This window comes from Acinonyx jubatus, chromosome F2 (assembly GCF_027475565.1).
Source record: "Acinonyx jubatus isolate Ajub_Pintada_27869175 chromosome F2, VMU_Ajub_asm_v1.0, whole genome shotgun sequence".
NCBI classification, from domain to species: Eukaryota; Metazoa; Chordata; class Mammalia; order Carnivora; family Felidae; genus Acinonyx; species Acinonyx jubatus.
In genome coordinates this window covers 3,282,198-3,309,385 of record NC_069394.1, presented here as the reverse complement: position 1 = coordinate 3,309,385, position 27,188 = coordinate 3,282,198, and the positions used below count along the sequence as shown (strand labels likewise).

At 53.7% G+C, this 27,188-nt stretch overlaps 1 protein-coding gene across 4 annotated transcripts in view; it reads right to left on the bottom strand.

The window, feature by feature from the left end:
• Positions 1-27,188, bottom strand: part of AGO2 (argonaute RISC catalytic component 2) — a 114,066-nt gene that overhangs the window by 27,126 nt on the left and 59,752 nt on the right. For 3 of the 4 annotated variants that reach the window (XM_027063823.2, XM_053208366.1, XM_053208364.1), the window contains 9 exons: positions 18,094-18,214; positions 10,043-10,224; positions 8,100-8,236; positions 7,189-7,323; positions 6,307-6,394; positions 5,507-5,654; positions 4,684-4,803; positions 4,429-4,551; positions 796-929 (listed from right to left, as the gene is read on the bottom strand). In XM_027063823.2, coding sequence (XP_026919624.1) covers positions 796-929; positions 4,429-4,551; positions 4,684-4,803; positions 5,507-5,654; positions 6,307-6,394; positions 7,189-7,323; positions 8,100-8,236; positions 10,043-10,224; positions 18,094-18,214 — 1,188 coding nt within the window. The remainder of the gene's footprint in view (positions 1-795; positions 930-4,428; positions 4,552-4,683; positions 4,804-5,506; positions 5,655-6,306; positions 6,395-7,188; positions 7,324-8,099; positions 8,237-10,042; positions 10,225-18,093; positions 18,215-27,188) is intronic. The other variant, XM_053208365.1, reaches the window with a different exon arrangement.

Here is a 27,188-nt window from a genome sequence, read left to right as displayed (position 1 = left end):
GAAGAGAGGCACCCGGTGTTCTGGTCCTAACCTACTCTGTTTCTTAGCTAAGCTGCTCTGTGCTTCCAGCGAATTCTGCTGGCGGCGTGGAAGACGCCTCCGACACACAGCCTGTCTCCTTGACGTCAGCTCTCGAGAACTTTCTGAGCCGTGGCTTTTCAGAACCACCCTTGGCTACCTTCTCAGGCTTTGAGTTTCCTCCTGCTTCCACCCAAGACAGGAGGAAAGCAAAGGCTTTCTCTTCCCTGTTAGGTTTGTTTGGCGCAAAAGCACGAGTAACAAAGCTCTATGGGTTTTGTTTTTATTTTTTAATTATTAAGCAGGCTTCACGCCTGGTGCAGAGCCCGGTGCGGGGCTCGAATTCACGGCCCTGAGATTAAGACCTAAGGTGGGAACAAGAGACCCCGGAGCCCCAAAGCTGCGTGGTTATGGTGCTAACTCTCTAAGGGTCCACAGCCTGGGCCGGGCCGGGGCGGGGGGATACAGACATATGAAGCTGAAGGGCTTTTTTAAGGGAACTTGAGTTCACTGAATATAATTTTCTCTTTTGCATCTAATTTTCAAACTTCTTGTTCACTTTCGGTTTTATTTCTTATATAACCTGCACGGCTTCTCCACACTCTCTCCGCTAGTGAGTCTGAGAAGTGAAAGCGGCCTCGAGGCGGCTCACGTTTCCTGGCCCGGCCCCCATCCCGGGCACATGTCCGCTGGCCTGGAAAGGTCACCAACTCCTGCCGCGGCCACCGAGCCGCCCCACCCCGCCCCCGGCCCCGCGTGTCTCCTCAGCAGCCTTACTTCAGGTGGACCTCCGTGCACTGGCGCTGGGGGGCGAAGCACGCGATGGCCCACACCTTGATCTCAATGCCCGTGTGAAACTGCTTGTTCCTCATGTCCCAGACGCCCTGGACAGGGGTGGCGATCGCTTTATTCTGCAAATGGCAAGACGTTCAGGGTGAGGGAAAATGGGAAACGAGACCTCCTGACCTTGGGTGGTGTTACTTTCCCTACCCCTGCCGATCCCCTGACCAGGTGCTCCTGAGGCTGAGAACTGTGCCTCTGTGTGGTGTCCCACCCCTGACCTGCCCAGCGCCGCAAGTGGGCCAGAGGTATCTGCAGGATGGATGGACGGACGGACTGACGGACGAAAAGGTGGATGGGAGATGAGGGATGGGAGGAGGGAGGGATGGGAAGACGGAGAATGGACGGAGGGGTGGGTGCGGGGACAGAGGAGGAAGGACGGGTGGATGGGTGGATGGCTGGATGGGTAAACAGAGAATGGAAGGATGCACGGAGGGATGAGTGGATGCAGGCCAAGGACTGCAGAGAGGCCCAGAGCTGCCGCCAACCTCAAGGGTAGCCTGGAAGAACGGAAGTGCCCTGTGATGCTACAGGAAGGCTTCCTGGTTCAGAACATGCTCTCCTTCGTTTTATCTCCTCTGGGATCACGGAGGCAGCCAGGGAAGGGGAGGCCCCGGGCCGGGGAGCAGAGTGGCCAGCTAGGACCCCTCCACTCCACGCCACGTGCCACTGCCTGCGGTCGTTCCAGGAACGGAAGCTACCCCCACTTGTGAAGAAAGAGCAAGCGACGTGTCCACCTGGTTTTGTCATCTCTCGACCAGAAAGGACCAGGCCTCAGCGTCGCCACCCGAGCAACCTCTGAGTTCCCTGAAGTGACTCTGGAGGACAAGGCCAGCAGGGAACGGCCACGGGGAGGAGGACGGGGCTGTTCAGGCCCGCGGGCACCACCAACGGGCAGGGCCGCATCTGGGTCCCTGCATTCAGTTGCAGAGGTGGTTTTAGCAGAAAACATTTTTAATTTACAAAAGTAACACCGGCCTATTGCACGAGTCAAACACTACGGAAAGAAACGCTTTTCTTTCCTGTATTTTGGTAACGACTGCCGTGGCCCCACCGGCTCCGTCTCTAAGAGATGGGCTCCAACTACCAGTGTGGCGCTCCAGGCTTAGCAAACACACACCCACTCAGCAGACGTGGGCTCGGACGACACCCGCGTTTCTCAGCCTCAGCACTGCCGACACCTGGACGACCGTACGCACCGTAGGATGTCAGAAGTCTTTGTCACCAGATGCCAGCCTCCAGACACTGCCAAATGTCCCTTGGGGGGCACTTAATGTTTCGCTCTGACAATGGACAACAAGTCGGACAGGCGATGGGGAGTCCAACTCTTAACCTCGGCTCGGGTCACGATCTCACAGTTGGTGAGATCGAGCCCTGCACTGGGCTCTGTGCTGAGAGCTTGGGATTCTCTCCTCTCTCCCTTTCTCTGCCCCTCTCCTGCTTGCATGCACTCTCTCAAAACAAATTAATAAACATTAAAAAGAAAAAATTTTTTAAAGAAGCATTATAAACTTTCAATCCCTACAATCCTCGTGTTTTTGCGAGATGAGATTACAAGAACAAATTTATTTTCCAGAACATTCCTGTATTTACTAAGAGACAGAATGTTGAAACAGATGCGGGCTCGGGCAGTGAAAAAAAACTCTAGATTTGTGATCTTGGTTTTACCATGTAATGAGGGCCTTTCTAGGCCCCTACCTGTGAAACAGAACGAAACGCTCTTCCTCCTACGGTTGTGACAAGGGTTCAAAAAGGTGCTACGTTTGCACTGTGTCTGGACATAGGTTCACAAGTGGGCCTTGCTGAGAAAACCTCTTTCAGAGGATGGGGACCAGGACGGGGACCCCCACACAGAAGGAACACCATGCAGTAAGACTCAGAAAGAACACGCCATGCCTCACGCATGCATGGGAGCATCTCCAAGACCTCTACGGCCTCTAAGAGAAAGCTTTAAGTAAAAAGAAGTGTATTTAATGCATCACTATTTGCACTGGAAGGGGTGGAAAAAAAATTGTGACTAACCCCTGGGCAGTTTTATAAAGGGCAGAGAGACACCAGTCACTTCCTGGGGAAGCAACCAGGACAGAGGGAAAGAGATTTCTTCCTGGAATTCTTTGTTTTGTTTTGTTTTTTAAGTAGGCTCCATGCTCAACATGAGGTTCAAAGTCACGACCCTGGGATTAAGAGTCGTGTGCTCTTCTGACTGAGCCGGCCAGACACCCCCTTCCTGTGTAGTTCTGTGCACTTTTTTTTTTTTTTTAATTTTTTAAAATGTTTATTTTTAAGAGAGAGAGAGACAGAGTGAGAGCGAGGAAGGGAGAGAGAGGGAGACAAAGAATCCGAAGCAGGTTCCAAACAGCTCTGAGCTGTCAGCACAGAGCCTGACATGGGGCTCAAACTCATGAACCGTGAGATCATGACTCCAGCCAAAGTCGGACGCTTAACCAACTGAGCCACTCAGGCACCCCTGTGTACCTTTTGAACTCTGGAACACTTCATTTTATTTTATCTTATTTATTTTATTTTTTATTGTTTTTTATTTATATTTGAGAGACAGAGAGACCAAGCATGAGCTGGGGAGGGCCAGAGAGATGGAAACAGAATATGAAGCAGGCTCCAGGCTCTGAGCTGTCAGTACAAAGCCTGACACGGGGCTCGAACTCATCAACAGTGAGATCATGACCGGAGCTAAAGTCGGATGCTTAACTGACTGAGCCACCCATGTTCCCCATATTTTGTTTTACTTATTTTTTGAAAGAGGGAGAGAATCCCAAGCGCTGTCAGCACAGAGCCCGACTCAGGGCTCGATCCCACGACCCTGGGATCAAGACCTGGGCAGAAATCAAGAGTTGGACGCTCAGCTGGCTGAGCTGCCCAGGCGCCTCTGAACTTTGGAACACTTGAAAAAGCAGAGCCTACGTTTTACAAGAAAGGGAAAAACCCTACAAACAAAACTAGGCCTTGCCACTGGTCTGGAGGACTAGCATAAAAGGTAGAGTCAGCTAGAATGCTTCCGTGAGAGCCCGTGGCCTGTGAGGCTAAGGCCTCAGGCCCCAAGGAGGTGACGACGACCCCTCTCGTGAACTCTGTCAGGGCTCCATGGACAGAACACCCTATTGTGCACTGATAAAAGCCAGGCATTTCATGGGCAACAACACACGAGCAAAAACATGAGTGACTGATGGCTCTGTTTGCCAACAAATACCTCTGAAACAGAAGTTAAAAACCCAGAAGAGCAGTATAAGCTTCTGGAAAATAATTCGGTGCTGGCAGAGTACCCATCACGCAAAGAATAACGCTTCTCAGATACTGATGGGCTAATAAAAACTACCTGTTGGAAAGATAAAGGGTAATTCTGAAAAACTTCCAATACGACCAAGACAACTCCGTCCTTCCTGAGGCTCCCTAACGTGGGCCGGCTTCACCCAGTGTGGGAAGAATCCCTTACCTGGACCACGGTCTACGCCTCTGGTGATGGGTCCGGCCTCAGTGGGCCCAAAAGCTGCTGTTCACCACCGAGCGACAGGCACCCATCGGCGCCCCCCTGCCCCACCCCAGCCACGCACGTACCCTGCCCCCGTAGAGGATGGAGGGCGGCTGGAGGACCCGTCCGGTCACATCTGTCATCTCGTCTTTGACCATGATTCCAAATTCACGAACATACGGATCTGTATTAAAACTTGCGCTTCGCATCTTGAAAAGGAAAAAAGAAAGAAGCCGTGTCCGTCCGAAGAAGCATCGGGGGCTCCCCTGCCCTGGGAGCCACATACCGCGTTCCCCTGGGCGTCCCCACCCCAGGGCTGGCCCCAGGAGCCAGGCGCTCACCAGCTTGCTAATCTCTTCTTGCCGATCGGGCGCCGACCTGGCAGTTGCTCTGATCATGGTTGAGGTCTGATTGTCGGTCAGCTTTTTGATACATCTCTGTCCTGCTACTATGTTACAGACCTACAAAGGAGAGACCCCGGGCGTCGGCACCAGCGCAGGAGGGCCGGGCGGGGGTCTGAGGCTGAGCACGGGGCTGGTGGCCCGGCTCTGCCTGTCCTACACGTGTCTCTTCACCACGGTGTCTGTTCCCGGAACCCACCAGGAACACACTTGCAGGGGCCGCTCAGGGGCCCTGTGGCAGGCACCAGAAATCCTCCTCGGTGAGCCCAGCCTGGCACCAACAGGAGGTGGGACCCTCCCCAGGTGGGAGCTTGAAGCTGCCTGCTGACGGGAACGAGGCTGGCCTTCTGGACTGGGGTGCGGGAAAACCAGCCGGGTGCTTGAGTAACCGGACAAGGACAGAGAATTTAAGGCACTGACAGGAAAGAGTTAAAATCGGGGCCTCAGTTTTAGCGTTTAATCTTTCCAGGATCTTCCCAGCAGGAAGTGAATCTTAGACGAGAAGTGAAGAAACTAGCTTTTCTGAACATCTTCTACCCTGTGGGACGGACCTGCTAGGCACACGGGGCTCGTCCTCGATGGACGATGGACGGGGGAGAGTCCCCACACACCATTTCATTCACGGGGAAACAGATGTGACGGGCGTGTCGCCGTCACCAGCCCGGGGGGCCGTAGGCAGGCAGGACCAGAGGCGGGGCCCTCCCGCTGGTGTGTGTCTAGGCTGCACTTCGTCGGCCGGAGCCGCAGCAGAGACCAGACTTGCCTCGAGGGGAAGGTAGGTGTGTTTCTGCTCCTGTCCGACTTGTAAACATGGCAGGTGGGGGTAGCGCAGAACCAGCTTGTGCCTGTCCTTGAAGTACTGGGCCACCGTGCACTCCACCGTCTGCCCGCTCTCCTGCTGAAGCGGGAATCTAGGAGGACAAAGAAGGGGTCAGGCCGGAGCCCTGCACGTGGCCATGCCCACCCAGGGCTGCTTGCTGGGGGCTGAAGGAGGCGTAGGGTGAGACGTGTGGGGCACCTGATCAGGGACCTTCAAGGGCTCAAACCCAAGCCATGCCCTCTGGGTAAGTAGTTCCTAAACTTCCCTGTCCTCTCTGGAGTTGGGAATCACAGACCACAGATGTCTACACTACATGCAAGCAATTCGGGACAAACTCGGGACGGACAAATGAGGACAAATCCAGAAAGGTCTGTGCGTGTTCTGGCCAAGGCTGGGCCAGGGCACAGGAGCAGGAGCCGGCCGCCCCTGCGATCCGGGGCAGGGCCTCCGGACCCCCGACCCCTCCCGGCACCAGCTCAGCACTGACGACTGGAAAACAAACAAAAACGACCCTCTCTCGCCTGAACATTCCAGAAGAAAAGTCGACAGGGAGCCGCCAACCTGCCCCACCCTGTGCAAGTGCTATTCCTTTATTTTATTTCATTTGGTGAAGTTTTTGGCCCCACTGAGCCAAAGAACAGGGCTAGAATTTTTAGCTAGAATGAGATAACCCTTTCCGGAAGGGTCGCCGCAGTGACGGGGAGAGCCACAGCCGGTGTGGGAGGGACAGCGAGGCCACTTACGTTTGGTGGCTGGCGGGCCGCCGGGTCACGTTGCAGACACGGTACTTCCTCTTCATCTGCCCACAGTGCGTGATCTCCACCTTCAGACCTGACAACAGAGCAGCCGAGCTTCAGGGTCAAGACCCGCCCTGGGGGCCTGGGGCTCGGGCCCCCGCTTCCCGAGCGCCAGCTGGCGCAGAGGCTGCCCTCGCCCTGAGAGGGAGGGGGACTGTCAGGCTGGGCCCATCTCAGCCACGGGGATGCCTTCGGCCCCAGAAATGCCAAGGCCAGAGGCTGGACACTGTTTTCAAAGAAGAAAGAGACCATGTTGGCTCAGTTGAGACTCTGCACTTCCTCTAGGATTATTTTTAGCAACGGGTACGTGCGACAGCCTTTAGAAAGCCATCGGGAAAGGACAGGTGCCCGGGAGGTTGTGGGGGGGGATGGCCTGTGTGTGTGTGGGGGGCTGGGTGACAGGTGCCAGCCAGCTTTCCGAGGCTGGGCCCAAGCCAGGTCACCGCACTCGGGCTGTGTCTTCCGGAGTGGAACCCTGACTCAGTGGGTGCAGATGCCACCATTGTGAGGACCACGTGACCAGGCACGAGAGCATGCGCCCCACCCCAGAACAGCAAGAGACACTGACTATAACCACACTGAGGCTCTCTGGTCCCAACAGCCAATGACCTGGATGCCACTGGTCACTGACCTGCTCCTCACCCTACACGGAAAGCCATTTATTTAGAACATCATCATTCCTGCTCTGTGAAAGGGGTTTAATTCATCTCTGTGCTAATTCATCTGATGGCTAACCTCTCTTGCCCCGCCCCCCCACATCCCTGTCAGGACTTAAGGAAACGCACTGGGGAGCAGGACCCTGGCCCGATGCGCGAGGCAGTTACCCACCTTTGATTTCTTTGGTAAACTTTACCCTTTGGGAATCTGTCAGAGGTTTTTGTTGTTCTTCAATACTTTTAAAATCCAAAACTTCACAAACAAACTCGATTACTGGCTGTGCCTTATAAAACGCAGTTGCTGAGACTACAGGTGGGAAAAAACAGCAAAAAAAAGCAAAAGCGTGACGTGGGATGTGCCCGGTGGTGCCCCTTCCATGCCGGCCACCTGGGCTCTGTCCGCCTGATCCCTGGAGGCCACCTTCGGGCCTTGTAGGTGGGACAGAGCCAGAGGGGGCCGCTCTATATCCCTCCAGTCAGGGCTGACAGGAAGGGGTTGGTACAGCCCAAAGACAAAATCACCCTCCGAGAATAAAATTAGGATTAAACGAAAACCCCAGCAGATCACGACAACCACAACTCTGGGTTTTCTGAGTGTCTCCGGGTGTAGATCTCTCTGAAGTTTACTGTTGCTTTGTGTGATCCAACCTTGAGAGGCCGCCCTGAACCTGGACACAAGCGCGAAGGCAACACAGCAGGCTGGCCCTTAGTCAGCCCCCCTGTGCTCATATCAAGCAGGCTGAAAATGACAAGGTGAGATGAAGGGTGGCCCGAGCAGTGGGGGGTCCGTTCACCTTCCCGCCCCTCCCAAGAAAAGCTGACCCTGCCGGTGGATGCCAGCAGCAGCCTGTCAGAGACGCAGACCCCTGGGCCCGCCTCAGCACCCTGATCCCCGCTGTCTAGAGTGAGCCCTGCAGGCGGCTCTGGTGGGGTCTGAGAGCCACTGCCCAAACCTCAGAGCAGAGGACAGAGGCCAGGGGCAAGAGCGGCTCTGGCTTTGACAGAGGCCACGTGTGGAACCGGCCGCACAGGCGTCCCCACCCCCCACCCCTCCCCCACCCCAAAGACCGGGGCTTTGCTTACCATCAATGTTTAACATCATTTTCCAAAGAGAAGGTCGGACGGACTGATGGAAGCCAAACCACACTTCCCGGCCCCCCCCGAGGGGGTTGGAGCAGCCCTCGGACGCTGTGAAGAAGGAGCGGCCCACGGGGGTGTACCTGCAATGAGAGACCCCCATCCGATCAGGCGAGCTTCTGCCAAGCTGACTCCAGGCTTGCGGGTCGCACGTCACTCGCGCAGGCGAACGCTCATGGTCACCAACAATCCTGCTGTCTTCTCCGCACGGGTGTGCTGTCACTGAGCTACGCTGCTGAAGACGCACCCCTGGGGACGCGTGGCCTTGCCACAGGGCAGGGAGAGCAGCGTCCTCAGGTGCTCCGGCTCGGCGCCCACGGCTGCTGGACCCCAGACACAGGCCATGGCTGCACACGACAGCCCCGCCCCCCTTGACGCGGCTGCGCTCAGACCTTTCTAGAAACAGGCCGTGTCGGGTGTGCCGAGGTGGCGGGACCGGGCCAGCCCCGGGCCCTGGGGGGCCGCAGGGACGCCCTCCCCCGCCCGTATGGGGAGGAGGCGGCGGGACAGAAAGGTCGGGCCCGAGGAGACTCACACGCCTTCCAGGGGCCGGCTGCTGACAGCGCGGAGGGCAGGGGCCCCGTGGGCGAAGCGGACATGTCCGCAGCACAGCAGCACCCACGCGTCCGGTCACCCGGGGCCGTGTCGTCGCTAAGCATCCAAAGGGAAGACACGCTGTGTGGAGGCCGCATTCCCCTCTACGGGGGGCCCCGTCCACGGGACTGTGCGGGCGGACCCTGCCCTCCCCCTCGGACAGGCTCATCCTGCCACTTTTTCTGTTATTTTTCCACAACAAAAGTAGGCTTTCCTCCTGATTATAAAAGTAACATCATAATTAATTCAAAAGAACACAGAAAGCAAAACTTCAGAATTCACAGTAATTCCTGCCAACCATTAAAAAAAGGTATTCAACGTTTTGGCAACTGCCTGTCCAGATTTTTTTTTTTCAACTGCACCCACCTGCCTTCCTGCCAACAACAGTTCCAAGCACTCACAGACTACACCCTGGGGGCCGGGGATCCCTGCCAGGAGGTACAGCCTGCCACGTATCGGGTCACCCCACCCAATCTGGAGACTGAGAACACCAGGGTCCCTTTTGAAATCTCACAGGCACTTCAGTGCACCTGCTCTCACACCTACAAAGGGACAGAAGAGGCCCCACCCTCCCCTCAAACCTCAGAGCTTCGGTCAATACTCGGGAGAGGTCAGCAAGGGGGCTCGTTTCTCCTTCTGTCCCTGGTTCATTCAAACAGTCCCCAAGGCCCTACCGTGTGCCACACACCTGGAAGCAGCAGGCTTCCCGGGTCAGAAACCCAGGGTCCGGGGGCAGCAAACTGGCCTCACACAGGAATTAGTGCAGCCCCGCCACCTGGTAAGTTGTGAGCCTCTCAAGGGTCCACCCACCCTCTGTCCCGTCAAGTTCAAGCGTGGCGATCTGAACATGCACCGTGTCTCCTGCCGTCTCAGAGCCGGCCGGGTGGTGGGTGCTCAGCCACGTACGGGGCTGGGGATGCCCTCCTGCTACCACTAGTCCCACGAGGGAAGGCCACAGAGCAACACAACACAGCTCACGAGGCTAGCCGAGCGAGAACGTGACGGCTGGTGGGCACAAAGACAGGCAGGCCTTCTCTCTGCCCAACATGGGCCCCGAACTCACAACCCCGAGACCAAGGGTCACTTGCTCTATTGACTGAGCCAGCCCGGCACCCCTGGTGATTTAGTTTTACATTAAAGATTTTCCATGTTAGTATCGTCATAATTTTCATCATAAAACCCAGGACCGTCACCACCCCGATTCCAAAACTCCACTCCTCCTTGGACAGAGGTTTCATACTCGCCAGGTAGCCCTCAAGGGGAGCAGCCGACACTCCTGGTTCCCTGGTCCTCACCTCATGGATGGCAAATGCCGCATGACCACGTCCAGGGCCTGGATCGTCTCAAAGGGGACGCTGGGCAGCCGCCCCGAAAGTGCATCGTGTAACGCCTGTAAGCTCACACAGGACACCCACTTGATGGACACCTTGAAGATGCGGTCTTTCCCTTCTCCGGGCAGTGTGACCTCCAGCTCCACCTGTGAGGAGATCCAGAGCACATGGTCATTCACACTTGCCTCTTCTTGTTCCCCCCCCCCCTTTTAAGTAGACTCCACCCTGGGCGTGGAGGTCAACACAGGACTTGAACTCACGACCCTGAGATCAAGATGGGAGCTGAGATTGAAAGTCAGATGCTCAACTGCCTGAGCCACCCACCTGCCCCTCACACTTGGCCTCTTAAGAAGCTACTGGGAGGTCAAAGGTGGTAGGTCAGCTCTCAGAACACTCCTGGCTAGGGAAATCGAGCCAGTCCCTCAGATAACTGCTCACACATGGGCACGTGCACACCCCCCCAGCGTAACCCCTGGGATTTCTGCCTGGTCCTGCACACAGGGGCGCTCAGGAGAGGCAAGCACCTGGAGACTCTATCCTAAGGACGCATCACTAGAACGGGGCTGATGCTATACAGCAGCTTCTTGGCCTCGGGGTCCAGACGGGGGTGGGGGTGGGGGCAGGGAGTGCGACACAGGCTGAGGCTGCTTCTGGGACATAGGAAGGGGGCCTGGCAGCCAGCTGGGGGTTCTGGAGAGCTATGTCCCAATGCAACTGAAAAGCTGCAGGGGGTCTGGGGGTTCCCATTTTCTGGGTCCTCTGAACAGACACGTGGCAGAACAAATGCTAACTGTGGATTCTAGACTGTGTGTGCACCCCTACAATGCCTTCAGCTTTCCTCTCTGATGGAACAGGTTCACGATGGAATGTGGGAAGAGGAGTGTCTGAATCAAGGATGCGGTGGTGGGGACACGCACGGGGCTCTTCCCCCACCACTTCCAGAAGCTGTCCTACGGGACTGTCTGTGCCCCAATGGTACCAGCATCTCCGGGCACAAAATAAGCAGAGAAGAAAAGCCTCAACTACAAGACCCAGGAGGATCTCCTGGCAAGAAATTAAAATTCTCAGCAAAGCCTCAGAATATTTGCCACAACAGTTGCTCAATGGTCCACAACGGCTCCGACCAACAGAACTTTCTGTGATAATGGAAACGGTCTCTTCTTGTGCTGCCCAGGATGACAGCCACGGGCCGCGTGTGGCCACTGAGCACTTGACATGTGGAGGGTGTGGCCGAGGGACTGAATTTTCAGCTTTGTTAACTTTTAGCCAACCCACATTTACACAGCCCCGCATGGCCAGTGGCTGGCGTCCTGGACAGTGGTCAGAGGTTCAGTCCCTGAAGCAGACACCGAGTCGTCTCTCTCTCTCTCTCCCATCTCTGAAGCGCCCCTCGCCCCCTCACCCCGCTCCACGTGATGCTTGGATCTCCTTCACCCCCATCACTTCGCTCCACCACGTAAAATCCTACAGTTAATTATTTGGTAATTGATGATGTCATCCTAAACACAGGGCACGCACAACACTCGGTGCCTGAAGCCGTTTCGGCATTTGTCAACCATACTTCCCAATCGTCACGGAATGTCTACTTTGACAGATCACAGATTACGTACATTTTATCCTTAAATAACCAAAGATCCCAGTAACTGAGACTTTGCTCACTACTTTCTTTCTTAACGTTCATCTTCTCTGTTTTGAGAGACAGCACGAGAACAAGTGGAGACGGGGGGCTAGAGGGTCCCAAGCAGGCTCTGAGCTGTCAGCCTCGAGCCCGACATGGGGCTTGGATGCTCAAACTGTGAGATCCTGACCTGAGCTAAAATCAAGAGTCAGACACTTCACACTGGGCCCCCCAGGTGCCCCCAGTAATTTTTACACATGAAAACACAGATCTGGGGCACCTGGGTGGCTCAGTCGGTTAAGCGGCCGACTTCGGCTCAGGTCATGATCTCACGGTCCGTGGGTTCAAGCCCCGCGTCAGGCTCTGGGCTGACAGCTCGGAGCCTGGAGCCTGTTTTGGATTCCGTGTCTCCCTCTCTCTGACCCTCCCCCATTCATACTCTGTCTCTCTCTGTCTCAAAAATAAATAAACGTTAAAAAAAAAAAAATTAAAAAAAAAAGAAAACACAGATCAGACGGAAGGTCCAGCCCAAGGCCGCACATCCATGAAAGGGCAGAGGCCGTCACACTCAGGGCAAGACGACACACATGTGCAGCCACCGCCCGTGCGCCCAGCCTACCTCCCCCCATCCAGGCTCCCAGGCCTCCAAGTCCCAGAGGGAAGGGGTTCCATCCCGCTGCCTCTGCCCCACCTGCCTGGCATGGCCTCCAGCCAGCGGTCACGTGCCATATGGAACATTTGGGCCACACCGGCTCACTCGTCACTCACCCGTCGCCCGTCACTCGCCCGTCACTCGCCGTCACTCGCCCCTCGCCTGTCACTCGCCCCTCGCTCGTCACTCACCCCTCACTCGTCACTCGTTCGACAGGCCTGCTGTCGGCTCCCAGCGGGCACTCTCAACCCCTGGGTAACATCCCCCCTCGCGCACTCACCGCACCGCGTCCAGACGTCACCAGAGAACCAGAGAAGTCACCAGCAGCACCGCGTGCCGTCACGCCTGACAGCCACTGACTGGATGTGGCCGGAGGCCCAGCCGAGGAGACAGCCGTGACAGAGAGGACACTTCCAGGCGCGTGAACCTGACCAGCAAGTGGCCGCAGCCCAGCCACAGAAGGGCGCGACGGTAGGGCCCCTTCCAGAAGGAAACACCGTATGTGACAGACACACACACACGGCTGCTAAAACCAGGGCCGACACCGCAGTGAGGTGTCACCTCTCGCCTGTCAGGACAGCTAGAATCAAAACCACGAACAATTAACCACAGTTGGCGGGCACGTGAAGAAGAGGGACTCTCGTGCACTGTTGGTGGGGACGCAGACTGGCGCAGCCGCTCTGGAGAACAGCGTGGAGGGTTCTCAAAAAGTTAACAACAGAAGTGGGGCACTGGGTGGTTCAGTAAGGGAAGTGTCTGACTCTGGAATCCGGCTCAGGTCATGATCTCACAGTTCCTGAGCTCGAGCCCCTTGTTGGGCTCTTGTGCTGACAGTGCGGAGCCTGCTTGGGTTCTCCCTCCCTCCCTCTCTTTCTCTCTCTGCCCCTTGCACACTCTCACGTGTGTGCGCACTCTCTCTCAAAATAAACAAACATTTAAAAAAAAAAAGTTAAAAACAGAAGTATCACGTGATCCAGTAATTCCACTATTGGGTATTTAGCTGAAGAAGATGAAAATACTAATTTGAAGAAACACATGCACCCGCGTGACCACTGCCACGGAAGCGGCCCGGGCGTCCACGGACTGAAGACTGGACACACCGGAACGTCAGCCACACGAAAGCGTGGGATCTTGCCATTGGCAACCACGCGGATGGAACCAGAGGATGTTGCACCAAGTGAAACAAATACCGTATGACTTCATTTATATCTGGAGCTTAAAAGACTAAAGGAACAAATGGAAAGCCAGAAAGGAGACTCCTCGATACTGAGGACTAGGGGTCACCAGAGGGAAGGTGGGGACGGTGAATTACGTGAAGGGGCACAGACTTCCAGTTACGACTCATGGGGATGACAAGGACAGCAGAGGGAAGAGAGTCCAGAACGCTGTCCTAACTTTGTGTGGTGACAGACGATGACCACACTCGTCACGGGGAGAATTTCATAACATACAGGACTGGTGTCGCCACGTCGAATGCTGGGAACGCACGGGATGCAGTGCAGTATGTCACCTACACTCTGGTTAGAAAATAAAAGTTTGAACATGCCCCCCTCCCCCCACCCCCAGCCCCGGTCTCTGGAGCCCTGGGTGGAAGGGGTGCTGTGTCCCGCGTGAACAGGTGTGCAGGGCCGCCTGGGGCCGAGGCGGGAGGTCATGGTCTGGCCTCCGGCACAAACGCTGTTTTTATGAAGTAACGAGGCACTCAGATAAACGTACCAAACTTTTCTTTGCAGGAAAAGCATCGCGATGCCGTAATCTTGCCAGGTCGATCAAGACAAAGTGCAAACAACCGAAAGAGTGGTAATTACATGAGGTGACGGACGTGTTCATTAACGATGGGGATCATCTCACAACGTAGATGAACGTCAAATCGTCACATGCGCTTTACAAATGTGCAATGTTATCTGTCAATTACACCTCACTACAGCTGGGGAAAATGCCTCCGAGCACTGGGGAGGGGGGTGGTTCTCAGGGCGCTGTATTTTCCTCAGCACAAGATGCTTATGGAAATCTGTAAGTGGACTGCAGCCTCCCCTTGGCCCATACGCAGGGAGCCGCACGTGCTCCAGGCCCGATGGCAGCCTCTACCCAGCACGGCGCCTCGAGAGGCTCAGGGCCAGCGGAGACCTCGGTGGAAATGCCCCATCGTGGGCAGGGCAGCTCGAGGCTGCAGCTGTGACACGACCTGAGGACACCCTCCTGTCGGTCTGGGCCACACGCCGGACCCACCGCCCTCAGTCCCGACGACGCAGCAGCCCGTGGCCACCGATGCGAGTTGTGCGGGACGCAGGGCCCTGTCGGGCTCCCTGGCTGCGCACACGGGCCACGAGCCCGCCTGCCTCCCAGGGCACTTGCGACAGCGCCTGTAAAAAGCTGCCTGTGACACAGCTACAACTGTTGGAACGTGGTCACCGTCTTCTGAGCACCGACACCTGAAACAGCAGCAGAGGGACACAGCCCAGGCCTGGGGGTGGGGAGCCAGCTGTGAAACTCAGGGTCTCCAGACAAGGCAAAGGCACACGCTCAACTCCCTCCTCAGAGCTGCAACAGGGGGGCTCCGTTTTGGTGTCTGCACGGCCAGGGAACAGAGGAAGGGACAGCGGACCCATGAGGGACAGAGAGAGACTGTGGACAAAGGAAGCAAGTGTGTTTCGACCGGGTTTTCTTTTCTAAGACTGGGCTATTGTGCAGTCGAGGCCATGTGGGGCGGGTTGTGCACTGAGCCAGGTGCAGCCAGTGCCCAAGCTCCAGGCCTCACTCCTCCCAGAAGGGGACAGGCGGGTCCCATCTCGTGTTAGATGCGTCCAGGGGCCTCCTGCGAATGTACAGCAACCCATCTTCTCAAAAGGCAAACTGTCATCCCTCCAGATTACTTTGGACAAAAACCACAGTCCTTCCTAGCACATCCACGAGGGCGGTTGGGAATTCAGTCACTGTCCTCGGGTGGGACCAGCAGGTGTAAGTGGCTGCTCTGTCAGGTATCAGGTCTGAGCCAGGCCAGCTGGGTTCAAGGCCCTGTGACACGCGCTGTGTCTCTACTGGAGGGCCCCTCGGTGCCGAGAGGCAGCGGAGTCGCCCCAAAGAGCAGACGAGGCCGAGGGGATCCCTCCCCCCTGTGCTGCCCTAGGAAGGGCCCTGAAGGATGGCTCCCACCCCCCGGCCTCCCGCAAGCCTGCTGACCGGAAGCTTCGCTGCCCCGCCGGGAACCCCAACACCTTTTCCTGTCAGGCCAGGTCAGCAGCTCACGGCTCGGGCTTGCCCGGGCACAGGGGTGATGAGGCGGGAGCGCCAGGCGTTTTGTGCAGGGTCCGCGTCCCTTTCAAGTTGTACCCTTGGCCTGACAGGACACTTGCTTCCAGGAAAGAGGCGCCGGTGCCGTCCCTGAACAGACAGACCCTGTCACTACAAGAAGCCGAAGACCCAAAGAGAGGACCCAAGGCCGGGCCCAGCGCCAGGAACCCAACATGACGCACGTTCTGATCTCGCAGAGAGAGCCCAGGAGTTAAATGCAAGTCCTCTGAGCTCTGCCACCTGCTGTGAAACGTGAGGGCCTGGCCCAGGGCACAGGGCCTCTGGGCCCCAGTCAGGGCGCCTCCCCTTCCACACAGGGCCGGGGGGTGAGGAGGGCGGGCTCTTTCGGCAGGACGGAGGAAGGGTACACGTTGTGTGTGCGGAGGGGGACGAGAGCCACCCGCAGGCCCCGTCCAGCCGCTGGCAGACACGGGATCCTCTCTCTTACTACACAGGTGCCCACGACACAAGGAAGGCATTTCGCAGAAAAAAGCAAATGTAAGAGAAAACAAGAGACGCTTTGCTACACGAGGTGAAAGGACAGAGGAGCAGAAAATCAGCCATGTCGTGTCAGCTCCCCAACAGAAGAGAGGAAAGTCTGCATATCGCAACCACTTGATAGAAACCTAACGGCTGGAAGGAGTGGCTGGGGGGTGGGGGTGGGGCTCTCTACGTTCGTCCACAGACACTGAGCGCCCGCCAGGTATGGGGGGCGGGGGGAGACAGCGTGCACGGGGTGGGGGCCACGCAGACCCCTGAGACCACCAACCACAGCCGTCCACGTCTGCCAGGCGTGTGCCACGTCCCAGGCGCCCGTACGTTCAAACAGGACAGCTCAAAATAGGATCTGGGACCCAGAACTGCCCCTTAGAAATGCAGACGCCCTCCTGCCCCCGGAAACTGCGTCCGGGGCACAGGCAGCAGGCCACCAGGGGACGCAGTCTTCAGGGTGGATCTCTTCGGCTGTCACCAGGACCCCGGGAGGTGGCTTCTATACCTCCCCCCTTTATGGAAGCACCTGGGGCCTGGCCAGGTGGGCGGGCTTACCCAAGGTCCCACACGGCAGCAGAGGGCACGGCAAGGACTCGGCTCAGATCTGTTTTCACCCCAGAGAGCCTGTTAACGTCCACAACAGACAAGCTTCGCATGGGAACACGGGATCAACTCCCCTCACCCCTTCCCAAGGAAAACTATTTCTATGCCCCGCCTAGTGTCTACTTAGAAATATGCACAGATAAACTGCGAATAAACTCCTTATGCTTTTCTCCTGTACAACTTTACACAAAACCAAACACGCACATTCAACATAACACTTCACAATCAACACATAGTGTATGTGCCAGCACGCTTATCTGTAAGGCGCGATCCCACTCGGGGCACAGGCACAGGCATTCGGCCCCGGGACTCCCTGCGCCCGTGTCAATCGCCCTGCGCCCAGCCCTGCAATGTCCCGCCGGGCACCGCCGTTATCTCGGAGCCCCCTGGAGACCAGTGGGTATGGAGCTCTTATCAGCACCCAGCCTTCCCTTGGCCACAACGTCCTCTACCGTTATCAGAGCACCACAACTCGGAGCCACGCTGCTGGGAGCTGAGACCACCCGGTCTCCTGGCAACCGAGACCAGCGCAAGGAGCTTAGTCATGTTGAGACGATCGAAAAACACAAAAGCAAGAACACTTGATGCCTTTGGAGAACGTGCAGCTCAGTGGCCAGCAGCGTGAGACTCCATAGGCACCGAGCTGCCTTCCTCCCGGGGCCCCGGGGCTGACGAAGCTAACTGGTCAGGTCATTCTCGACGGGAATCGAGTTTACTGCACGCACTGGACCAGCTGTTAAGTTACTAGTTTCTTTGTTGTGCTTTTTTTTTGTCTTTAAGGTTCATGTGAAGATTATTCCTGAGCTGAGTCTTTGCTCTTCTTCTAATAAACAGGACCCGTTACCATCCCGGATCAGCCCATCTGTTGGAAGAAATGCCAAGAAGTGACAACGTCTAGGCAGGAACTGTAGCCCTCTTGAAGTAAAGCCACGATAAGGACAAAAGCAATCATCAAAGGCGACAGTTTGAAACCACCAGGGTTGGTTAATTAGTCGACGATTATTATTTCAGCCAGAAATCAGCTGTGCCTCACGGCCACCGTCACACGCGCCTTCACCTCTGCAAACATACTTTTCCAAAGGGCTTTTACTACCCGGGCTCCTGTCTCACGGTCTGTGGCATGTGTGTTTTACATTCAAAAGGCTCGTTCCAAGAAGCTCTGAGCTCCTGTCTCTGACCCGAGCCAAATGAGCCCTCTAACACTGAAGGCACAACACACGGAAAGCGGCCTTTGTGGCCGCAGGACGAAGCGTAGAGCCAACCGCAGCTTTCTCTCCCGGGTGACTTAGCACGTGACGACAGGTTTGCCTTTGCCTTCACTGCACCCTGCTTGACCCCAACGCACCCCTGTGCGCTCACCTTATCCCTCCCGATTGGGAGGGGCATCGCTGTGTAGAGATTCTTTCTTCCATCAAACACTGGTTTCCGATCCCCAAAGATCTGTGTTTTAAAGTGCTGGACCATATGTTCCACTATTTCCCTGAAACAAGACAATTCAAGCAAAAGGTCAATAAAATCTGAGAAATGAATAGAAAGACGACATTCTTCTAACACTGGTTTATAAGCAATTTTGTACAACCTATGGCTCCTTCTAGTAATACGACTTTCAGCTTTCTTCTATAAACAATCAAACCAGAACCTTCACTGGGTTTCTGCTCATTCGTTTGGCCACTCAAACACGGGAGAACTCTCTCCATGCCAGGCACTGTGCACGCAACACAGAGCAGACAACAGACACATCCAGAACCTCCTGGAGGCGCTGAAGACAGGACCAGCATGGATGGGATTCCTGTTCCCAAAGCTGTAGGATCGGACACCACGCGTGTCACTGCAGGACTCTGCAGGCCTCCCCCCAGAGCACGGCATGACCCCAGCCCGGCTGACACTGGGTGCTGGCCCGACCGTGACCTTGCTTTGGTCACCGGAAAGGCAAAGGGTCTGCTCCAAGCACAGGCTTCCAGGGGGTCTGTGTGATTGGCTCGGCCTCTCGCGCTCCCGTGATCTGCTGTAAGTATGCACCCCTGCTGATGCCCCTTCAGTCCGGGGTCCACAACAAAGACCCTACGTTCGACTCAAAGCCAAAGTCTAACCTAACCCAGCAGGGACAAATGACCTGAAGGGCCACGAGCATCAAACAGGATGTGTGTTGTTTTAAGCCCCTCAGATGCTGCTGCTGCCACGTGTTCCCCGGCATGACGGCACCAGAATTCCAGCGGACACAGAGAGACCGTCCCGTGGCAGTGCTCTGTAAGCGCCGAGTGGTCCCGTGGCCCTCCCTCCTCACTGCACTACTGGCCAAGAGGTGTGCAGAAACACTCTGGACGGCCAGAGACAGCCGAGCCATCCCGCTGGCTCCAAGACTTAGGCAAAGCAGCGCCCGCCCACCCTCTCCGCGTGTTTCTTCAAGAGAGCCCCACTCAGCACCTCTCGACTAGCATTGTTTTTTTAAACGTTTATTTATTTTTGAGACAAAGAGACAGAGCGTGAGCAGGCGAAGGGCAGAGAGTGAGGGAGACACAGATTCTGACGCGGCCTCCAGGCTCCGAGCTGTCAGCACAGAGCCCAACGCGGGGCTCGAACTCACTAGCCATGAGATCATGACCTGAGCTGAAGTCGGCCGCTCGGCCGACTGAGCCATCGATCAGCATTTCAATTCACCTCACCAAATACTGGACTTTTCTTACGCACTATGCCTGATACAGTACAGATAGGAAAGGCCCTGATGCCTGCCTGGCCCCCGAAGGTCCTCGTAAGGGAAGCATGCTCCAAATCTCAGTCATTGTCAGGAAATAGCAGCTCATGGGATGTGGCAGACAGGGAGAGGTGCAGTGTGGCAAGAGGGGAGGGAGAGGACATTTTAGAGACTGCCCCCCGCAAGGGAGAGCTGAGCTCTGCTTGGTTCTAAGGGAGCTTCTCTGGGGCAAAGCCTTGGTCATCCTTCAGGAAGCAAGAATCAGAAATTCATTCCATTCCTTTTCCAGAAAATGAGGACAGCTGGCCTAAGAAGACTTGCCTTATTCAAACTGGCTTTGCCCAGTTGACCTTCAACTGTGCTGATCATGGCAGAGAAGTCTCTAGGGATCCAGCCGATCCTGCCCAAATACCCACTGCCCGGGGGGGGGGGGGGGGATCCTCGGCGCAAACAGAGCCTCTGGGCAACATCCTGTTTGATGGCTCCACAGAGAATCATCAGGCCTCTGACAGAGAGGGAGATCACAGCCTGGGCAGGTGCAAGGCCCCGGCAACAACCAGGGCGCCTCTGACCTCCAAGTCTGCCGTTCCTGACCAGCAGCCAGGGCACAGTCTCTCCTGGGTCTCCACACTCTGCTCTGGGCCCCCGGAGACAGGCTGTCTCCAGACCACCGCTCTCCAAGCTTCAAAATCCTCATCTTCTTGGTCAAGATGTCACTGCCCACTCAAGGTCTAGATGGCTCCCCTGGACAGTTCCACCCACATTCAAAGAACAAATCACCCAACTGAATTCAAAATTATCGTGAACAGAATTAAGAGGATACAGGCTCCCAACTCATTCTATGAGGCTGGCAAAACTTTTACCTCAAAACCCAACAAGGTGATCAACAGCCCGTCTCACTTATAAACATGGATGAAGAAGCAAAGTACAGTTGACCCTTGACCCACACAAGGGTTAGGGGTGCACACACCTCCAGTCAACCCCCCCCCCCCCCACCACACACACAAAACTTTAGACACTCCCAAAATGTAACTCAGCACGGTCCGGGCTCTCACCTGTCAGCACAGACCATGACCTGGGCCGAAGTCAGACGCTTAACCGACTGAGCCACTGAGGCACCCCGCAAAATGTAACTCCTAATAGACTACTACTGACCAATGCTTACTGGTATCAGAGTTGATAAACACAAATTTGTATGTTATACGTATTACATGCTATATTCTTACAATAAAGTAAGCTAAGGAAAAGAAAATGTTATTAAAAAAATCATGAGGAAAAGAAAACATATTTACTTTCAGAACTGTCTTTATTGAAAAAAATTCACATATAAGTGGACACGTGCAGTTCAAACTGTGTTGTGCAAGGGCCAACTGTATTAACAAACTGAGTCCAGCAACACATTAAAAATAAGACAGCGTGGAAAACCAAAGCTGGAGGCATCATAATTCCGGACTTCAAGCTGTATTACAAAGCTGTAATCGTCAAGATAGTCCGGTACTGGCACAAAAACAGATACATAGATCAATGGAACAGAATAGAAAACCCAGAAAGGAACCCACAAACGTATGGCCAACTAATCTTCAACAAAGCAGGTTAAGAATATTCCACGGAAAAAAGACAGTCTCTTCAGCAAATGGTGCTGGGAAAACTGGACAGCGACATGCAGAAGAATGAGCCTGGACCACTTTCTTACACCAGACACAAAAATAACCTCAAAAGCGATGAAAGACTAAACATAAGACAGAAGCCATCAAAATCGTAGAAAACAGGCAACAACCTCTTTGGCCTTGGTGCAGCAACTTTGTTTTTTTTTTTAAGGTTTATTTTTATTTTTGAGAGAGAGAGAGAGAGAGAGAAAATGAGCAAGTGGGGGAGGGGCAGAGAGAGAGAGGGACAGAATCCAAAGCAGGCTCCAAGCTATGAGCTGACAGCACAGACCCCAATGTGGCACTCGAACCTATGAGGTGCGAGATCATGACCTGAGCGGAAGTGGGACGCTTAACCGACTGAGCCGCCCAGGCGCCCCTCAGCTGCAGCAACTTCTTACTCGTCATGTCTCCAGAGGCAAGGGAAACAAAAGCAAAAATGAACTATTGGGACCTCATCAAGATAAAAAGCTTCTGCACAGCCAAGGAAGTAATCCGCAAAACTGAAAGGCAACCCACGGAATGGGAGAAGATATTTGCAAATGGCATATCAGATAAAGGATTAGTATTTAAAATCTATTTAAAGAACTTATCAAACTCAACACCCAAAAAACAAATAATCCGGTGAAGAAATGGGCAAAAGACACGAACAGACACATCTCCGAAGAAGACCTCCAGATGGCTAACAGACACGTGAAAAAAATGCTCAACCATCACTCATCATCAGGGAAATACAAACCAAACCCACAATGAGATACCACCTCACACCTGTCAGAATGGTAACATTAACAACTCAGGAAGCAACAGGTGTTGGCGAGGATGTGGAGACAGTGGAACCCTTTTGCACTGCTGGTGGGAATGCAAACTGGTGCAGCCGCTCTGGAAAACAGTGTGGAGGTTCCTCACAAAATTAAAAATAGAACCACCCTACGACCCAGCAATGGCACTACTAGGTATTTATCCAGGGGATACAGGGGTGCTGTTTCAGAGGGGCACATGCACCCCCATGTTTGTAGCCGCACTATGGACAACAGCCAAATTATGGGAAGAGCCCCAATGTCCACCAGCTGATGAGCTGATAAAGAAGATATGGTACATATACACAATGGAATACTACTCCTCGATTAAAAAAGGATGAAATCTTTCCATCTGCACCAACATGGGTGGAACCAGAGTGCATTATGCTAAGCGAAATAAGTCAGAGAAAGACAAATACAATATTTCATTCATATGTGGAATTTACAAAACAAAACAGATGAACATAGGGGAAAGGAAGCAAAACGAAGATAAAAACAGAGGAAGACAAACCATAAAAGACTCTTAAATACAGAGAACAAACTGAGGGTTGCTGGCAGGGTGTTGGGTGGGGGAATGGGCTAAATGAGTGATGGGCATTAAGGAGGGCACTTGTTGGGATGAGCACTGGGTGTCATATGTAAGTGATGAATCACTAAACTCTATTCCTGAAATCGTTGTTTTCTAACTTGGATTTAAATTAAAAAAATAAATTAAAAAAGTGTGTGTGTGTGTGTGTGTGTGTGTGTGTGTGTGTGTGTGTATATATATATATACACACACAAAGACACTGTGTCAACCTTGGCCAGATACCAGGAATGAAAGGTTGGATTTAATCTGACAAAAGTAACCAACACAAAACATATTACAGACATCAAGTAGAATTTACAGCTGTAAAACTTCTGGAAGAAAACATAAGAGAAAAATCTTTAATGAACCTTAAAAAGAGAAGGATTTCTTAGAACATTAACAGTATGAACACCAAAAAAAAAATTAATAAATTGAAAAACATCATCAAAATTGAAAACCTTTGGGACGCCTGGGTGGATCAGTCGGTTGAGCGCTCAATTTTGGCTCAGGTCACAAACCCCATGTCCAGCTCTGTGATGACAGCTCAGAGCCTGGAGCCTCCTTCAGATTCTGTGTCTCCCTCTCTCTCTGCCCCTCCCCTACTCTCTCTCTCTCTCTCTCTCAAAAATAAATATTTAAAAAAAATTAAAACTTTTACTCTTTAAGAGATACCATTATGAAAAGGAAAAGGCAAGACACGGGGATGGGAGTAAATATTTGAGAAATACAAACACGTATCTGACAAAGGACATGCATGCATGATATATTTTAAAAATCTCTTAACTCCGTAAGACAAAGAGGCCAACTTTAAACAATGGGTAAAAGACAAGAACAGACACACTGGCAAAGGAGCTACTCAAACGGCCAATAAGCACAGGAAAGGGTGCTCCTCATTAGTCAGGAGGAAAATGCTAACAAACCCACAAAGAGACACCACCACATACCCAACAGCTAGGGCTAAAATGACTGAGCAGGACCAGGCAGAGGAAGGGTGACAGTCTCACACACAGCTGCTGGGAAAGTACAGTTCCGGGGGTGGGGGGGGGGGGGGCGTGGGGGGAGGAAGTGGGGAGGTTCTTATAAATGTCAGTGTGTATTTACCATGCCATCTAATAATACCCAGTAATGACACATCAATGCTTGCACGCAAAGGTTTAGAACAGTCCTGAACTGGAAACAACCCCTATGTCTGTCAACTGGGTGACCAGACAGATGAGGGCACAAATTTCTAACAGGGCACTTATCCCACTGTGCGGATTACTGGTACCCGCGACATGACAGCCGAGTCTTAGAAACATGCCCAGGACAGAGGCCAGGCACAAAACAGTGTATGCTGTATGATACCATTCACATGAGACTCTCTAACAGGCAAAAAGGAATCCACATTAGCAGAAGGCACTTCAGAGGCTGTCCGGGGGCAGGGGACAGGGGACTAGTTGTGAAGGAGCAGGAAAGAGCTCTGGGGCCGTCAGGATGTCCCACACCTCTACTGAGGTCCTTGTTATGTGGACGTATGTTTTTTTAAAGCTCATTAACTAAAAATGGATGCATTTTGTTGTACATAATTATATCTCAATAAACTTATATTTTAAAAATCAAATGTAAAAAAAATTTAAATTAGGATTATCTCAAAGATGTAGGAGAAAGCATTTACTAAAATTCAACACCCATTCACAATTTTTTTTTTTTTTTTAAATTAGCAAACCAGGGAACAGATGGAAATGTCCTTCATTGGGGAGAGATCTCCCTCTGGGATTCACAATAAAACAAAGATGTTGCTTTGGCCGCTTCTGCTCAGTGCTGGGCTGTAGGCCATGGTCACCATGTAGGGTAAGAAAGGGAGGAGGATTGTAAAGATGAAAAAACCACCATTATTGGTGGACATTAGGGCTGTATTTGTTGAAAATCCAGACGAACCTGCAGAAAAACACTGTATGCTTCACAAAGAGTCCTTGCCCTTTTATCTGTGTCCAGGGCCCAGCACATAGCAGATTCTCCAGAAATGCACACAAATGCACACATTCCCCTAGTACGAAGGCTTCTTTTGTTTTTTTTTAATAATTTATTGTCAAGTTGGCTAACATACAGTGTATACAGTGTGCTCTTGGTTTTGGGGTAGATTCCCATGGTTCATCGCTTACACACAACACCCAGCGCATATCCCAACCTCCTCAATGCCCATCACCCACTCTCCCCTGCCCCCCCATCAACCCTCAGTTTGTTCTCAGCATCCAAGAGTCTCTTATGGTTTGCCTCCCTCTTTGTAACTTATTTTTCCTTCCCTTCCTCCATGGTCTGCTGTTAAGTTTCTCAAATTCCACATATGAACAAAAACATGCTGTCCTTTTCTGATTGACTTATTACTAAGTCTTTATTTGTTCACTCACTCACTCGTTCATTTGTCCATCCTCTCAGGGGGGAGTGGGGAGGGAGGGGAGGAGCTTGTGGGCAAAATCAATCGTCAAAGAGACCAGGAAGCCCAGTCTCACGCATGAGTGTCATGAGGGGAAGGGGTACGAACCCCCCCACACAGGTGTATCTGCTGCCCCACCCTCTGGACCTCTCTATAAAACACAGATGTACCACAAAGCTTTGGTTTCTGGCAACTGCATTTATGGAGTTATACTTTTTCTTCTCCTATGAGTTTCCGTGACAGCAGAGGATCTCCTGAGTTACTCGGCTACATAGGATGGTCATGTTTGGAAACACAGATTTAAATGATCGTACTGTATAATGCCACATGATATCAAGACATCGTTTGCTATGTACTCATACATGTTTCCAGAATCAGTGGCCACCCTGCCTATCAGCCTCCCCCTTCCCCTTTTCCCCCCTTCCACAAGGAAAGTACCACCCCTGCTGTCCCTCTCTGCGCTGAGATGGGACAAGAGCATGTGGGGCTGTGGTGTGGTCACTTATGTCCCAACGAGGGATATATTTACCCACAGGGTGAGCGGAATGAGGTACAGGGGACAACTAGTTCCGAGTGGCACACACAAATCTTGTATTTGGGAACTGGAAATACCAGAAGTGTTTAAAACAAAACAAAACAAAACAAAACAAAACAAAATAAATCAACTAACATACCATCGTCATGGACTGGAATATTCGATTCTCTCCAAACAAAACCACTCCTTCAATCCCAAGAAAAATCCAGAGGGATTTATTTGATGGAATTTAATGGCTAATTTCTTTTTTTTTTTTTAATGTTTTATTTATTTCTTTGAGAGAGAGCATGCATGGGGGGGGGGGGCGTGCAGAGAGAGAGGGGAACAGAAGATTCAAAGCGGGTTCTGTGCCGACAGGGTGACAGCAGCAGGCGGGATGTGGGGCTCAAACGCACGAACCGCGAGATCGTGACCCGAGCCAAAGTCCCACACTCGACCGACTGAGCCACCCAGGTGCCCCTGACTAATGTCTCACATGGACTTGGGAGTATGGGCACAGAGGCCAGCTAGCACACTCTGAGCAGGAACGAGGTGGACACGTGAGGGTTACAGCGACAGGGACGGTGCTATGGTGAAGGAAGGGCACGCAGACCCCGGAACAGCGTGAGGAGCCTAGAAAAAAGACGCATGGGCACGCAGACGTCTCTCCTACGGCAGAAGCGGCAGAAAAGAGAACAGGGCACACTCCTCAGACACCTGTGCTGAGGCGACCAGGTGTGTACTGTTCAGAGCAGGGAAGCCGTGCCCTTGGCCCTTGAAACGTTGGTCTCTACCAACACTTGCTGCCCGAGGCTGAACCCAAACCAATCGTCACCACGACGATTCCACTCAGGTACCACACAGTGGGCTCTTCGGTGGCAGGAGTCACATCCCACGCTCCCAGCAGCATCCAGCCCCTGGCAGAACTCGGCACACCGCTGGGGCTCGGTCATCACAAGTCGGGATCACCCGAACGTGCTACAAAGCGACCCTGCTCGGGTGACCGGTCCTACGGAACCCTGGCCACCGCAGGGGCCGAGAGAAGGCACCCGATACCACCCACGTTCTGCTCCCAGGCCTCAGAGGCTGACTCTCTTGGGAAAGGAGGTGCCGTCACCTCGCATCATCTTGTGCCAAACCCAAGGAATCCGCCCCCCCCCCCCCCCTGTGATTTTTATGACAGCCGGTCACTGACCGTAAAACACGAGGTCCCTTCCCTTCATGAACACTGACCGACTCCCGGGGACTGGCCGGTGACTGACTGCCCTTCCTTCCTTCCTGTTTCTTGGTCTCTCTCTGTTTTAATGGTGGCAAAACACAGCGACATAAAATTCGCCCTTTCCATCATTTTTACACGTACGTTTCAGTGGCGTCAGGTACATTCACGCCGCTGTCCGACCGTCACCACCGTGCGTCTCCAGAACTTCTTATTCCTCAGGGGAAGGCCCGCACCCCTTCCCCACCGCACCCCTCCACCGAGCCCTGGGGACTAGACCTGACTCGAGGCTCCTTAGCAACTGCTGAACTGCTGAGGAGCTGGCCGGGGGCGTGTGACCTGTCGGGTCCCCGTGTTTAGCTCCTCCTTTCCGCCAAGTCTCACTGAAAGCAAAGTTCCCGGACTACGGGCCTTTGGCTCCCTGGACCAACACCTCCGCTGAACGTACGCTCAAAAGGCCGCAGCCCCCGAAGGCTCTCTGTGCTCGTTCCACAGGCTCGAACCGCACGCAGGGTCCACACGCTGGGCGTAAAGATGCCAGCGCTTAGCCTCCAGCAGGCCCTTCACACGTACAAGTCGCTCAGCCCCCACAGCAGCCTCGGAGGTCA